Genomic DNA, 16,732 nt, shown 5'->3' on the forward strand with positions numbered 1-16,732 from the left:
ACTGTGAGATCATGACCTGAGCTGAAGTCAGACGCTTAACTGACTGAGCCACCCAGGAGCCCCAAGGGTGATTTTTTTCAAGTGAGAAAGAACTATCAGTGATCAAAAACTTCATTGATGAACTGAGATTTAGATGGTCCCTGACTAAAGCACAGGACTTAGAGAAAACACAGGGAAAGGAATCTCAGGTGAGGAGAGAAAGGAATGAAAGAAATCATCAAGATCCATGGTGTTGCAAGCCTGGGAGATTGGCAGGACTATAGAGAAAAATACTTTACAGGTGGAGAAGGCACGAGTTTGGGAAAAAGATGAGAGGATTGGTTTGGGGCATCCTAAGTTTCAAAATCAAAGAGAAGCACAGAGTTGGAAGAGTCATAAAATGGGTCAGACCAACAATTCATCCCGCCTTATATCTAACAATGGCACTAATGTGTCTTCTGGGAAAGCACGGGGATTGCCCTTTATGATACAATCCTAAAAAAATTCCAATGTCCTAAATTTACCTTCCGTTAAGGCTCTATCATCCACCAATGGAATGAAATCTTTCTAAACTTAATTCCTTTTACACGGAGTCTAACATTTGGAGATATTCCCCAAATAAAGTTGAGTTTCTCTTTCCAACTTCCAGAGATGCCCCCAGAATTGTAGCACCAAACAACAGTAACACATGACGGTCACTTTGGGATTCTGATAACATTAGTCATCTCTTCCTTAATTCCTCACATTTCTAGACTAAAGAGTGTTCAGTAAAACCATAAGGAGGCACCACTATACCCTACTATATATTTCTCTAGACATTTCCTTAGTATTAATGTGTTTTTAGGAGTAAAATTGGTCACACACCTACTGTAAGACGTGGACAGAGTGATTCTATACAAACATTAAAATTATGATGTTCCTAATGTCCTCCTAAGGAAGTTAAGCATTTTGCTACTCATTTGGATACAGAAAAATACTACACATTTTTGGCAGTTTGTGATGACTCTAGGTTTTATTATTATCCATTACTGGTAGCCAGAGGTGGACACTGACTTATTTTTCCCATATAAGTTTTATATTTCCATATAAGAGATTCCTACTGATTATTGTCTTCAGCTTGGCCTTTTCCACTGAAAAAATGTGTTTTTGCAAAGATAGAAATTATGTATCTTATTATTCTCTTTCAGGATCTTAGGAAGCTAGTTCAGTTGAGAAGTAACTTGCCCCATTCTAACTTGTTTTAAGCTTATTCTCTACTTGTAACAACTCTTTCCTACATACCCATAGTAAATGGATTGTATTCGGATTTTTCTTGGAGGTCTGATACGGAATTTCGTTGAAAGAAATACACAAATAATTCCATGTCTATCCGGTGGAGTCATATATAAGTCATCAAAAGCCTAAAACACACTTGGGAATATCAGTGCTGCTGCACAGAGCAACTCCAGGCTGGGTGGCTTATCTCTACAAAGGCAGGGGGAATGTGTGGAAGTATGGGGCTTCGGCTGCACTGTATATCAAAAAAAGCCAGCTCTATAAACAATCTTGAGCAAGATTCCTTAAAAAAACAAACAAAAAAAACCCTTTCCAAACCTCCCAAAATGTTTACTCTGAAAAGTTTAAATTATGCCCAGTAGTTCCCTAGTTCTTCCTGGTCCTTGTCATCATCCTCTCCTTACTTAATCACTATTTTCTTTACTGAATGCAGAGACTGAAAAGCTCAGTAAATGAGCATCAATGACCTCGGGACACGGATGCAGAGCCTCAGAAGTGGGGCCACTGAACTCCTGAAAGTGGGGTCCCTGGAAATACTATTCATTAGGGAGTTTGGAGGCAGTAAACACACACTATTTCTATTTTCTTTTGTTTAAAGGTAAATTCAGTTCCATTCTCATTTAGTCCTGGGAAAATCCTTTCCTTAAAAGTGCCTCAGAAGGTTTTCTGGTATGAACTCAGATGCTGGTATCTACGCAGGTAAAGTTCTAACTAAAGTTTACCTCAAAGTGAACCAGGTTGAAAACGTACCCTGGAATGTCGATCAACTGAATCATTCTTAGCATGCCCAGGAACCTGTCCAGGATCGACACAACAGTTCTGAAATTTAGGGCTGGCTATTCTACCTCACATCATGCCTCAAATAGCTTTTGAAAGTACAAGTAATCACTTCCAACAAGAGTTATCAATCTCAGAGTGTCAAAATGGGTATTCAAGGTATCTGTAGACACCAATTTGGTTAAGCAGCATTCCAGAAGATAGTCAACCATAATGAAATAAAAAACCCAACTGAGAATACATAGGGCATAGGCTGTAAATTGGAAATTTCTCTTCCACTTATTAAAAAAAAAAAAATTAGGTAAAAGGCTGCGGCAAATTGACTTTCATGGTACATCTGAGTATGTAACCTTTTCTACGTAGGTGTTTATGCTTCAAACCTGACATATTAAAAATTCACAGCAGATAAACTACCTAACAGATGCAGCCCTTCTAATCTCCCTTGACAGGATCTGGAGATCTCTGGGTTTTAAGAACAACTAGAATAATTCAGCTCAATGACAGGTGCTCAAAATGGAGATACCAGAACGCAGTTACTGTGAAGAAATGTCCAGTAGAGATCATTTCTAGACAGGCCAAGACTTAGTTAGGAAGTCAACAAGTATCTACTGAACATAAGCCAGGTCCTATGCTGGGTGATGGGATGTGGTGGTAAACAGGTGACCATTGTCCTCATGAGGCTTATGGTCTAGGGTTCCAGGAAGGGAAGCAGCACGCAATCCAGAAGCCCTTGGCCATGCAAACTGCCCACCTGAGGTTAAGGGGGTATTAAGTGGTGTCTACCTTGATGACACTTGTTATTTGAGCTCAGAAGATGGGCCTCTGTGCTGGGACAAGACAGGAGGCAGACCAAAAAAAATAAATAAATAAAAGACTTTAAAATTCCTCAGGTTTGTCATGCCTCTTGGTTCCTACAGTGTGGACGTTAGAGAGGGCAGACAGGAAAGCACTTCTTCTGCATCGTGTATTAGTCCCTCCATAATGGGGTAGGCTGGAGCAAGAGAGAAGGGGCCCTTGGGTGGGTACCTGCAGCTACACCCAGGGCTTCTGGGTAGGGCCACATCTGGGGGTAGCTTAAGTTAGTTTCTGTGTAATAGTTTTCCTAATAAATGTCCAATGCCGTCCACTTCATTGAAAATCAAGCTACTCTTCTAAAAAGTGACCACCTAAACTCTGCCTCTGTAGGGAATTAAATGAAGGATTCAGGCCCACACTTCGAGAAAAGAGGTCCAGAGAGAGTTGCAGCAATGGCCTGAGGAAGGAAGGAAGTCACCCTCAGCCAAAGAGCAGCAGCCGAAGGGAAGAAAAAAATTGTTGTTTCAGAACTAGAGCCGGCTGGGGGAGGGCAACAACCAGAGCGGATCTGTTCAGTTCTCTTAGCCTTAGTTTCCTCATCTGAAAAATGGGCACAATACCAATAACTACTTTACAGGACACTGTGAAATTGAGTGTATCAATAAGGTAAACAGCTACCAATACTTGGCATATAGTTAGGTCTTCAATAACTAATGACAGTGTTTACTATTACTATCATTAAAGCAAACAAGATCTGTGCTTATCTTCAGGGATGAAATTTGATAGGGGAGTGTTTGGAGTTGTGGAGACCACACCCTGCTCTATGTGTAAAATCAGGTGCCAGGAAGGAGACATCACAAGAATAGGAGCTGAAGACAAAAAGAAAGCAAACTGAGTCCTACAGTATTAAATGAAAGTAACAGGGGTCCAGATCCTTCTAAAAGGTTCCAGGTTTGAGTGGCAGAAATGCCCACATGGCATTCTAAGGCAGTTAGAAAAAGAAAAGAATTCAACTAAAATGAAGGAGTTTTTGGTGTGTTTTGCACCGTTTTTGGGGCTGGGTTTGTAAGCAGCAAATTAAATTATCTTAGAAGAAGGCAAAGAAAGTATAGTTATTATTTTTTAAATTTCCAGAAAATATTTTAGAAACGGGGGTAGAGGCTGCATCAAGACAGGGCTAACCTTATGAGGGAGTTGAGAAGACAAAGGGAACCCAGCCTGCGTTTTCTTTAAAGCTGGACCTGGTCAGATTCTCTATCTAGTCCATCCACATGGAAGCTTCTACTTCCCTCCCCACTTCTTGTGAGGCCCTCATCCATCTCCCCGAGAAGAGTGGTCTGAGCACGGGAGGGCGGCGGTCTCATTGACTCACTCAGAAGACACACGTGAGGTAACAGGAAGCCTCTGAGGTCCGGCCTTAGATCCAACCCTGAGACATCACCCCCCAGTTGACATGGCAATTAGAAACGAAGGCAGCTGGCAGTAAGCTACTTACCACTGAACATGAATAAAACGCAACGCATGAATTCCAGGTTTCATCATAAAAGTGAAGTGGTTGGCCAAATCCAAGACATAAGTAATGCATAGAAAGCAGAACCAAAATTGTTACTTACCAAATGTCTTCAGGCCAGCCATACTTTATTAGATCTTCATCTATAGCAAGATACAAGAAAACAAAGAAAAGGTTAAAAAAAAGCTGTCAAATGAAAATATGCCAGAGTTTATACTAAGCTGGGGAGTAGAGAAATACCAATTCTTTTCATAACTGTTTCTCTCCCTTAATGGAGAAAAGAGTAATTGAGAAAGGCTTTGATGCCTGAAAATAGAGGAAAAAAAAATCTGTAAAAATAGCTTTTACGTTAGTTATCATAATTGATATAATTTTTATAACAATACTTCTAAGAAGTTCAAGAGTTTTCTAAAATTTTTTTAAATGTTTTTTATTTATTTTTGAGAGAGAGAGAGAAACTGCATGAGCAGGGGAGGGTCAGAGAGACAGGGAGACACAGAATCTGAAACATGCTCCAGGCTCTGAGCTGGCTGTCAGCACAGAGCCCAATGCAGGGCTCAAACCCACGAACTGTGAGATCATGACCTGAACCGAAGTCGGACGCTTAACTGACTGAGCCACCCAGGTGCCCCAGATTTTTCTTATTTTTTTAAGCTTATTTATTTTAGTGGGGGAGGGACAGAGACAGAGAGGGACAGAGAGAAAATCCCAAGCAGGCTCTGCACTGTCAGTACAGAGCCTGATGCAGGGCTTGATCTCACAAGCTATGAAACCAAGAGTCAGACACTTAACCGACTGCGCCACCCAGGTACCATCAAAGATACCCCCCCAAAGATATTTCTATTAAAAGTCAGTAAAACTTCAAATTACAGCAGCTGAGAGGTTAAATAAGGTCTTAGGAAATTGATTCACTGTAATAAAGTTATTTGTAAAAATGGTTTTGCTCATCACTGAACTATGTTTTACTTCTTAAAAAAGACCTCTTAATTATAAAGTTGTAGAAAATTAGAAAATAAAACCACCACAAGTATAAAAAAGGAAACAAAAATCACCTAAAATTCTATCACATATGATAATAAAAAAAAAAACAGAAATAGCTAGAAGTTAAAAGTAACTGCCTCTCCAGGATGGAACATGGGTGTTGGAAAGGACAGGATGGAAAATATTTTTACAATATATACTCTCTTACTATTTGGATTTTTTTGAATTTTTAAAAAATTTTAAAACTTTTTTCTAAATGTTTTATTTCTGAGAGACAGTGTGAGCAGGGGAGGGTCAGAGAGAGAGGGAGATACAGAATCTGAACAGGCTCCAGGCTCTGAGCTAGCTGTCAGCACAGAGCCCGACACAGGGCTTGAACCCACGAATCGTGAGATCATGACCTGAGCCAAAGATGGACACTTAACCGACTGAACCACCCACATGCCCCTTACTATTTGGATTTTTAAGCTATGTATATATTAGATAAAAATAAAAAATTAAAAAGTTCTTTGGAAACAATGACTACTTAATTCTATCATGTGAATAAACTTTTCTATTGTTCACATTTTTTTTTTTTAAGTTTATTTATTTTGAGAGAGAGCAAGTGGAGGAGGGACAGAGAGCAAGGAAGAGAGATTCCCAAGCAGGCTCTGCACTATTAATGCAGAGCCTGGTGTGGGGCTCAAACCCATGACCTGAGCTTAAGTCAAAAGTCAGATGCTTAACTGACTGAGCTACCCAGGCACCACTGGGCTGTTTTTAATTATAAATGCTTCAGTAAATATTTTTAAATTTAATATGTTCACATTCCTGGTTATTTCCTTACAGCATATTTATATTCTTAAAAGGTAAATCGTTAGTTTGAAATGTATACTTCTATATTTTTAAGAATATATATCACTACAGAAAGGGAAGATCAATTTACACTAATAGCCATGCTAATAATTATAAAAGAACTGTGTTTAATACAAAAGCATTAAAGTATGAGATACAAAGTTAACAATTGTAAAGTAAACAAAATGATTGATTAGAGGACTTAAAATGTACCCAAGAGCGTATAATCTATCTAACTTGAATGGGGATATTCATTTTCCAGAAGAGCAAAATGAGGATAAATCTCAGATGAAGATAACCTTAGAAACTGCAGACACCATACATTTTCTGAAAGGCTCTCTATTAGCTTACATGGGAAGGTGAGCCAACAGCCAACAAGTAATCAAAAAAAGGAAAGGGAAATATAAAAACCTCTTGTCTTTAGTCAGGCAATGTTTGGCTTCCTAGTGACACCTGCTGGCTAATAAAAAGAAAACATGGCTTTTAGTGAAAGAAAGTAAATTATTCAATTAAAAATTCACTAATGTTTCATTCAGTCCTTAGTCTGAAGTCATCAAGAAATAAGTATGATGTGCTTGGAGCACTAGAAACAGGGCACTTTAAAAATGTAATGCCATGAACATTGGGGTACATGTGCACTCTCAACAATAGCTAAAACATGGAAAGAGCCTAAGTGTCCATCAACGGACGAATGGATCAANCCGCAGATCATGATCTCGTGGTTTGTCAGTTCAAACCCTGTGTCGGGCTCCATGCTGACGGCTCAGAGCCTAGAGCCTGGAGCCTGCTTCAGATTCTGTGTCTCCCTCTCTCTCTGTGCTCCCCTCTCATCCCCCACACTTATGTTCTGTCTCTCTCAAAAATAAAAACTTTAAAAAAGTTAAAAAAAAAAAAAAAAGAAATACCTTTCTTACAAAGCAATCTAGGAAAGCCGGCACCTCCAAATGACTCCAAGAGACCCTGGGTTTTTTTTTCTACATACATTTTATTGTTTTTAAGTTTAATTATTTTGAGGGAGACCGAGAGTCGGGGAGGGGCAGAGGAGGGGAGACAGGATACGAAGCAGGCTCTGCATTGTCAGCATGAAGCCTGAACCAGGGCTTGACCCACGAACCGTGAGATAATGACCTGAGCCGCAGTCAGACACTTAATCTACACAGCAACCCAGGCACCCCTCTATGTTCATTTTAATGACAACAAAACTCTACTCGAGTGGACTCTAGAAAGAATATAAATTGGGGCGCCTGGGTGGCTTAGTCGGTTAAGCGTCCGACTTTCGCTTAGGTCATGATCTCGCGGTTCGTGGGTTCGGGCCCCGCGTTGGGCTCTGTGCTGACTGCCAGCTCAGAGCCTGGAGCCTGTTTCAGTCTGTGACTTCCTCTCTCTCTGACCCTCCCCTGCTCACACTGTCTCTCTCTCTCCTAGAAATAAATAAAACATTTAAAAAATATATATATAAATTTACATCTGCAGACATAAATTATATATTTACATTTATATCTGTAAATATAAATTCCGACAATGGATATTTAAAGGATTCTCCATCAAGCCCCTCCTAACCCACTCCTCCTTCTTGGGTTTCCCTAATCACATTTATGCTGCCCCCTCTACTTCTATAGCACTTATTAATATTGCTTCATTTTGCCTATACTTTTTAAATAGACATTTTAAATTTTATTCTTTTATTTTTATTAATTTTGAGAGAGTGCATGAGTGAGCAGGGGAGGAGCAGAGGGAGAGGGAGAGAGAATCTTAAGCAAGCTCCATGCCCAGCACGGAGTCTGATGTGGGCTTGAACTCATGAATTGCATGAGATCATGATCTAAGCCTAAATCAAGAGTCAGGTGCTCAACCAACTGAGCCACCAAAGGCACCTCTAAATTAGACTTAACTTTTGACAGCAGTTTTTAGGTACAAAGCAAAATGACCCATTACCCATTTTTGCATGTGCCTCTCCACCTTTAATACTCTAAAAGCACAGAATACACCTTCCTCTTTGGACACTCAGATGGCCAATGGCCCCATACAGATAAGCTCTAGCAAACAGTTAACTAAAATGGAAGGAAAAGAGATCTGGTGGGAATGTCACTGGCACAGCTGCCTTAGGTCAATGACACTAGCAGCCCAGCAGTGTGGGCCAGTCCTTCACTGTAAGAAACGTATCAGTCCCCTGCCCAGAGTTACACGGTGCAAAACCCATGCAACCATATGCAGGAGCTCTCCTTTAGGTGCTTCTCAGTAACCTAAGTCTTGGGTTTGCATCCTTGATATGATAGGAAGAAAAGTAGATTTGGTTATATGTGGATCCATATCTACTGCAGATAATTGGTTTCAACCAGCCTCCTTGCTCAACATGTAAATACAAGGAGATAGCATCCCCTCCTCAGCTACATTCATCAGGACAATGCTATGAAAAAAGTACAAATTACCTATGATGATGTAGGAGTTACTAGGAGAGATATAAAACTCAAGTATACTGCAGACTGCTTCTCCATTAAGTCACACTACAGATATGTCATAAATTCATTATAAGGAAAAACTGTTTAAAAATTAGTTATTTTATCCTGTTGTTTTTTTCTTTTGGCTAGAATGTAATAGTCTTGCTTATTCTGATTCTGCTTTATGGCAACCAGTATTACTACACAGTTCTAAATCATTTATATAGGTCTGATTAAGAACTATAGATGTTTCCATATAGGGGTGCCTGGGTGGCTCAGTTGGTTGAGGGTCTGACTTTGGCTCAGGTCGATTTTACAGTTCGTGAGTTTGAGCCCCACATTGGGCTCACTGCTGTCAATGCGGAGCCCACTTTGGTTCCTCTGTCCCCCTCTCTCTCTGCCACTACCCCACACACACTTTCTCTCAAAATTAAAAAAAAAAATTTTAAAAAGATTTCCATAGCTATCACATATATCAAGTTACATATTTTATGTACGCTTTATATATGTGTACATACACTTATGTCATATTAATCACATATATGTTAATTACATAGTTATATATATTTACATCTTAGTTATACATAACATTACTGTTCTTTGACATCTTTTAATTTTTGGCCTTATTTATTTCATTACTATCATATGTCCCATAAATGTTATACTTGCCTCTTTTAAAGAATCAAGTATAAACTGTTGTCAGTTTCATACTGCACCTAGAACAAACACTGATGGTTGTAGGGAGGAAAAAAGGCAATATTGGAGGTTAAAGAAAAGTAACCGTAGGGTATTACCCAGTCTCAGACTGCTGAGGCAGTGGTCCAGCCCTGGAGTGTTCCCATGAGAGGGCGGAGCCAGCTTTGGTGCAGGCTCCAGTGGTGACGACTCCCATTACTGAGTGCCCACGCTGGGCCAGGCGCTTTACACACACTCTTTGATTTAACCTTCACAACCCTGCAAGGCAGATACTGTCCCATGATCCTCTTCTTTCGTCTCAACAATGTGAGGTTCAAAGAGGTTAAGTAACTGTAGCTAGTTTGCTACAAGCTGGGATTTTAACCCAGATGGGCCAGACTTCAGAGCTGTCTTTTCCAGAATATTACACTAGCCCTATGAGAAGAGCCACTGTGTCTTCTCCAAGCTTGAAGAAGAGTGATTCTGGTCATTTCTCCAAGCTCCCTGGTTGCAAATGTTTTCTCCCTCAGCTCAGTGCTGTCAACTCATTGCTCTAGAGCAAGAAAGCTAAACTTCTCCCTCCTCACTCATGCAATCAAAAGGTCATCCCCTTAAGCAGTTTTCTTTTTAAGCTTTAGTTCAAATTCATTAGTGGGTCAAAAAATTAATTTAGCAGGTTGAGACTAGTTTTTAAAAAATAAAACAGAAAAGAGGGCACAGCAAAGAGTATGGGTATTTTTTGGAAATTTTTGGTTTAGTTACATAAATGTATGCAGTATGGAATAAAGTATTTCATTCTGCGGAGAGTGGTCAAGAAACTTTGAAAAAACTGTTAACATTTCATGACTCAAAAAGAGCCATCTTCAGCCTCAAAAAACATAATAGATATGTTTCCTTGATTCCTAAATGTGGTAAAAATGTACAGATTATTAATGTACAAGTCATAGATTATTTTTACTTGATATAAACTAGCATGGGTTAACCTGATTCATGTCACCCTAAATCAAATGATACCACAAAAACAAGTTTCTAATCAGCAACAAGTGATCCCATAGGCTCTAATACTATTTGATATAACTAAATTCTAGGAAAGTTAACCCATTGGAGTTCCTTCTAATGGACTTAACTAGTAGTAGTTAGTTGAAAACTCATATCCAACCAACTATAGGGGATGGGGGAGGAGGCAATTAACACTTACCTGTTGGAAATTTCAAAATCAAATGCTTTTGAAAACTTACTTTCATATTTATCCTTTCCCATGTAAATAGTGTAAGCAGATGAGTTAACTAAGACAAAACAAAAATATAAAACACAGTTAGATAACTTCATCCCCAGCAAAACTGCTTCACAGGAAAATCAAGTGACAAATACTTACATCACAGGTTGGCAAGACATGGCCTGTAGGTCAGATACAACCCTGTTTTTGGATAGCCCACAAGCTAAGAAACAATTTCTATATTTTTAAAGAGTTGAAAACACAAAATGAAAAAGAAAAACTACAGAGACTGGATGTGGCTCACAGAGTCTAGAATTTACTATCGGGCCCAAACAGGAAAAGTTTACTGATCCTTATTAGAGAAGCTTCTTCCCTACTTTCCTAAGAATATAGTTTAATACAACTCCAGTTTAGTCCTATAATTTTGTCTTCTTCTAAAGAGTTAAAAACAAAACAAAAAACCCAACCTTCACCTCAACCATTTAAAAATAGGTTCCTATACTTAGCTAAGTTTTTCATAATTTTATTTAGCCAGTATTAGTTTTTACCAGCTGTGCTACACATTATAATGGGCCCCTATCCCATTCTGGAGAAATATGGTTTTCAAACATCTTCTAAATCAGTGATTCTGAACCCTCATTACACATTAGAACCACCTAATTATGTCCCAGCTCCACTAAGACTAACCAAACCCAAATCTCTGGTGGGTAAGCAATAGTGTTTTTTACAGGATCTCCAATTATTTCCAATGTGAATTCAGGGTTAGGAGCCACTGCCCTAAACCAAATTGATTATTCACCTTAGAAATGACATTTGCTTTACTAAGCTAGTGTCTTTTAATGTAGGCATCTTCCATCTGGGGTCAACTAAAAAGTTCACTTTCCTAGTGGAAATTCTATCTGGGTACTGGATTTCCAAGCTAGTCTACCAAAACTTGTTTGACCCCATTTGTACCAAGACTCCTGAATTAATAGCCCCTGGGCCTCCAGTCTGGGTAGTTTGTTGACTGTTGCTAGACAGCACAGAATGAGTATGTATGAGTGGAACTCTAAAGGCCAGTGAGCAGCACTCTTTCATTTATAAATTCTTAAATAAATTGCCTGTACTTCCAATAATGAGAAGCTCTCTAAATTTTTTTTTTTTTTTTATTTCTAGGAGAGAGAGAGAGAGACAGCGTGAGCAGGGGAGGGTCAGAGAGAGAGGGAGTCACAGACTGAAACAGGCTCCAGGCTCTGAGCTGGCAGTCAGCACAGAGCCCGACGCGGGGCTCAAACCCACGAACCGCGAGATCATGACTTAAGTGAAAGTCGGACGCTTAACCGACTAAGCCACCCAGGCGCCCCGAGAAGCTCTCTAAATTATCACAGTTACCTCTCTTGGGGAGGGAAAAATCTCATTTCCTTCAGTCAACAGTTATAATGACTACAACCCAAAATACTTGGAAGTGGTTGAGAGAACTAACTGGAAAGGAGAGTATTTGCATTGACAGAAATAGCTGCTTATAACTGAGCACTACATTAGCTTGGTAAGGCCTTAGCGTAGCTAGAACAGCCATTGTTAACAAATACCAGAAGTGCAGAAATAAAACCATTTCAGATTCTCTGCATGAGCTAGCAGTATTCACCCTTTGATCCTACAATGTCACCACTAAGTACATACTATAACTATTCTATGAAGCAATGATGTTTTTACAAACTAAACACTCATTAGTTGAGACTGGTTAAACACACCATAGAATATTCAAACAAATACCAGGTACCCACTGAAAAGAAAAGGTAGAAATTAAACAGAACAGCATTTTTGTATAAAAAGCAAGATTCAATTTGTAAAAAATGAATATATAGTTGTTTGTACATGTTTACAAATTTATTTTTTAATATATGCACCTATCTTCTGTATATGTATGGAAAGATACACATACAGCTGTTAATAATACTTTCCTTGGCTACTAGCTCACTTACAAAATATATAGATGGTTTTGTAATCAGACTGAAAGTAATTTCTAAAATGATTAAAATAAAATAAAGCTGTTTGTGCAGGCTAAGCCATCTAAATTACAGTCAAGAGAATGACAGACTACTGTTTGGATGGCTGACCTATAAAATGAGGCGATTAAGAACATAACTCAAATGCAAACTGAACATAACTCAAATACAAATATTTGTATTCTACAAAATAATTCAACAACAGTGTCATGAAAGAGAAAGGCTGACCAACTGCTCTAGATTAGAATGGACTACAGAGTAATGAATGACAGCAGAATGCAACAATGATTGGTAATTTCCCTTTGTTATAAATGCATTATTAGGACACCGATGAACACTATATAAAGTATGATTAGATCATAATACTGCTGCAACATTAATTTCCGAATTTTGATAATGAGGAATGCTTTTTGATTTTAGGGGGAAAAACCTGAAGTATTTAGGGGTAAACTGCAAATTTTCAACAAATGTTTCAAGAAAAAGTGTGTGTGTGTGTGTGTGTGTGTGTGTGTGTGTGTGTGTGTAGAAAGAGGTGAGACAGGAAAAGAAAGTAGAAGTTAAAATATTAGAATCTAGGGGAGAGGTTATAAAGGAAATCTTTTATTATTTTTGAATTTTTCTGAAAAACTGAAATTACTCTAAATAGAAAATTAAAAGTAAAAAGGAGCATGATTGCTGAGCAAGAAGTCTCAATGAAGTTCCTATGTTAATAAGGAAAAAAGAAAAGTAAACTGAATTATTCTAGTACTTTTGTTATTCTTGCCCAAGTATGTTTAATTAGTATGAAAGGTAATTATCTTGAAGGTACTAGATTCAGGTATAGCAACCAATCCACCCTAGAGACTCTGTAATAATGTCACGGTTTATAGAACAATCTATCTTGAGGGGCGCCTGGGTGGCTCAGTCAGTTAGGTGTCTGACTTCAGCTCGGGTCATGATCTCATGGTTCACGGGTTTGAGCCCTGCGTCAGGCTCTGTGCTGACAGCTCAGAGCCTGGAGCCTGATTCAGATTCTGTGTCTCCCTCTCTCTCTGACCCTCCCTTGCTCACGCTGTCTCTCTCTCTCTCATTCTCTCTCTCTCAAAAATAAATAAAAACATTAAAAAATTAAAAAAAAACTATCTTGAGATAGACGCAATTAAAAGGTACTAAAACTACAGGTGAACTCAATGAACCAAGTTCAGATACTTGGTGGGTCAATCAATCAGATGGTCTTGAATTTGACAGTGGAAATACAGTAAGGCTAATGTTTCATTATTCCATTATGACAAGGCATGAAACATGAAGTCAATGAGATTTTATTCAGATACTAATTTTAAAAGTAAAGGCAATCCCCCAAACAAAAAACAAACAAAACAAAAAAAATCCTGAGATTTTCTTCCCATTTAAAAAGTTTTTAAACAGTAAACCGTAAATTGGTTGAAAGCTTGGCTATCTATATGAAGTCGTTTCCTGAAGATTCTATATGTTCAAGTTGCTTTATGTAATGGAATACGTAGTTTTACTACTGTTTAACTGACAAGGTTATAATTTTTCCATTAACTTTGTAATTTTAAAAGATTTGCTGCACAGGTGCATTTTTATTAGACTTAAAGACCAAATATTTTTCCAACAGGAAGCAATTCTGACCTTATAATAGAAGCCAAGGAAAAAAATATGACCTATAGTCTGTGGGCACCTGTGTATTACTAGTGCTCAAAGAATTTAGAATGGCTGTAAGGAGAATTAGGCAGCTAGCATAAACTACCTTTAGTGCCTGTATACCCTACCTGTATTTTTTTTTTTAGTATTTATTCATTTTTGAAAGAGAAAGTGGGGGGAGGGAGGACAGAAAGATGAGGAGACAGAGGATCCTAAGTGGGCTCTGCACTGACAGCAATGAGCCTGATGTGATGCTCAAACTCACAAACCAGGAGATCATGACCTGAGCTGAAGTCAGACACTCGACCAGCTGAGCTACCCAGGTTCCCCCCTCCCCAACCTGTATTTTTTAATTCCACTGTTGGGCCTGTAGTTGGGAAGCTAAAAATTGATGTTAGACTTATGACAAAGTTAGCAAACGGAACAGAAAAGATGAAGCATGACAATGCTATCAGGGCCCTGAAACGATTTTTCAGGCTAGTGTGAATTTTATTTCTGATAATTTTAATAATATGAGTAAGACAAACCAAATCTATAAATGCAGAGAAATAGCTTATGGGACACTGTGGAAGTCTAGACTATTGAACAAAATTGTGAGATGTGACAGCGTGATGGTATAGGAGGGGTGACTGGGGATGATCTGTGTTACAGATTCCCTGGGTCTTAACGTTCTCATCTGCAAAGAGAAAGTATCACCCTATTCAAACCCACACAAACAGCATGGAACTAGTTTCGCTTAAATCTCATCTTTAACAAGTAAGGAGAATAGCAATAGTATAGCATGTGTTATGACTAAGTTAAAAAATACCGTTAGTTTATTCAACAAGCATTTATTAGCTACTATGAGGCAAGCACTAAGCTAGGTAAACAAGGAGATCCTGCCCCTGTCCTCAAGGAGCTTACAGTCTAGATGAAGCAGACAGCATTTAATACTACATATGAGGAATACCAAAGGTACTTGTGGGGTGTTAGTGGCGTTCCCAAAATGGTTTATGTAAGCAATCTCTGGGGTGGGAGTTAGGTCGGGAAAGGCACTTGTAAAAGATGGGCCAGAGTTGTCTTAAGGAAGTTAATTGGGGATTGACCAAGCAAAGGGAAAAACGAGTCCAGACCATAGCACTTCCTGGGAACTAAACGCCAGGAAGTTTAGTTCCTCTTCGGCCAAAGAAAAATCAGAAACATTATCATGTCAATTTTTGATATCTGGGACATCAACTCTGCCTAGAGAGTACCCTGGCCACTCCAGGGTCTTTTTACTGTTTTGTTTCCTTCTAAGCCCTACAACATCCCATCCTAGAACGGTACGGAACCCTTCCTGTAAGGCTGAGTTCTTGGCAGGTATTTCCTTTCTACCTCAAAGTGGATAAATTACAAGGACGCAGCCAGAATAAAGGCTAAGGCGGTGAGGGTGAGCCTGGGGTGGGATGTGAAGAAGCCCACAAACAGGTCAATTTCAGGTAACAAAAGGGGGTCTCTCTTCAGGAAAAGAACTCCGGATGCAAGGACAGCAGGGGTTATGGTCCACTTATACTCCCGCCAGGCCCTGGTCAAGGGCACACGGAGAGACACGAGTGGGGACCGAGAGCGCGCGGGAAGAAGCACCTACTGACTAGGAGACCTTTTAGGACCAAGTCCAGGCTCAACGGTAGCCTGCGGGTCACAGCTTCGGAACCCCGCGGTCGAGCAGTAACCGAGGTGGTCGCGGCGCTCACTCACCGCTGTTGCTGGTAAAGTAGAACACCATGATCCCGGCGGCGGCGCAGCGACTCCAGCGCAGAATAGCAGCACTCAACTCGCAAGATACCAGGACACGAGAAGCGCGGAGGCCGCCTGTTCCCCGGAACTCCTCGCTCACTTCCGGCGTACGTCAGGTCGCGTCATAACGCAAGCCCGTCGGCGCCATCTTTAATCCTGGCGAGGAAGAAGGTGTAGGCGAGCTAAGAGGCTTTATTGGCCTCGGGGTTGAAAAGGAAGGATGAAGCTAGAGATTTCGTGGTTGGAAAACACAGCGAGAAAACTGTCTTTTTAAAAGAAAAACACTGCTGGCCGATTTTATTTTCAGAACTTTCACCAGTCTCCACTGGTTATATCTGCCACCCACCACCCCCTTATTAGCTCCCTGGGAGCAGAAACAGTTAGCCTTCTTCACAGGTGTTCACTCTGCTATTCACAGTACTTGACACTGAGTAGAAGCTCATTTTATTTTGAAATGAACCCGAATTCCTCCACTATTCACGTTCTTGTCCCACCACTTGTAAGGCACTTGTTGAGCACATTGTGTGCTTCACTTACCTTATCTGCAAAATGAAGATGAGTAGACCAACTAATTCATGAGTTATTTTGCTAAGGTTAAAAAAGTTAATAGGCGTAAAGGGTTTAGAACATAGTGAGTGCTCAAAGTGGCTAGTGATATTCCCCAGAGGCATATGCTTACTGAGGTTTGGACTCTTGTTGGGCTATTCTGCCTTTTAATCTGAGCTCTTCCATCTATTACCTGTGTGTGATAGGGCAAATTCCAAACCTCTGAACCTCAGAGATCTAACAGCTTTTGTCAAGTGGGAATAATTTCACTCATGTAAAGCTCCCCAGCAGTTAGTTTTGACCTGATTTTTTCCTTTTCACTCCA

General features: G+C 39.6%; 1 protein-coding gene across 3 annotated transcripts in view; it reads right to left on the reverse strand.

Annotated features, from left to right (window-relative positions):
• The window catches only part of CCDC25 (coiled-coil domain containing 25), a 40,176-nt gene extending 24,240 nt beyond the window's left edge, over positions 1-15,936 (reverse strand). For 2 of the 3 annotated variants that reach the window (XM_077769686.1, XM_077769683.1), the window contains exons 1-3: positions 15,823-15,936; positions 10,503-10,550; positions 4,440-4,479 (exon numbers count right to left, since the gene is read on the reverse strand). In XM_077769686.1, coding sequence (XP_077625812.1) covers positions 4,440-4,479; positions 10,503-10,550; positions 15,823-15,850 — 116 coding nt within the window. In that variant the 5' untranslated portion in view covers positions 15,851-15,936. Of the gene's footprint in view, positions 1-4,439; positions 4,480-9,258; positions 9,318-10,502; positions 10,551-15,822 lie in introns of all 3 variants that reach the window. The other variant, XM_077769684.1, reaches the window with a different exon arrangement.
• Positions 15,937-16,732: the final 796 nt, after the last annotated feature.

This window comes from Crocuta crocuta, unplaced genomic scaffold, assembly GCF_008692635.1.
Source record: "Crocuta crocuta isolate KB4526 unplaced genomic scaffold, BGI_CrCroc_1.0 scaffold551, whole genome shotgun sequence".
NCBI classification, from domain to species: Eukaryota; Metazoa; Chordata; class Mammalia; order Carnivora; family Hyaenidae; genus Crocuta; species Crocuta crocuta.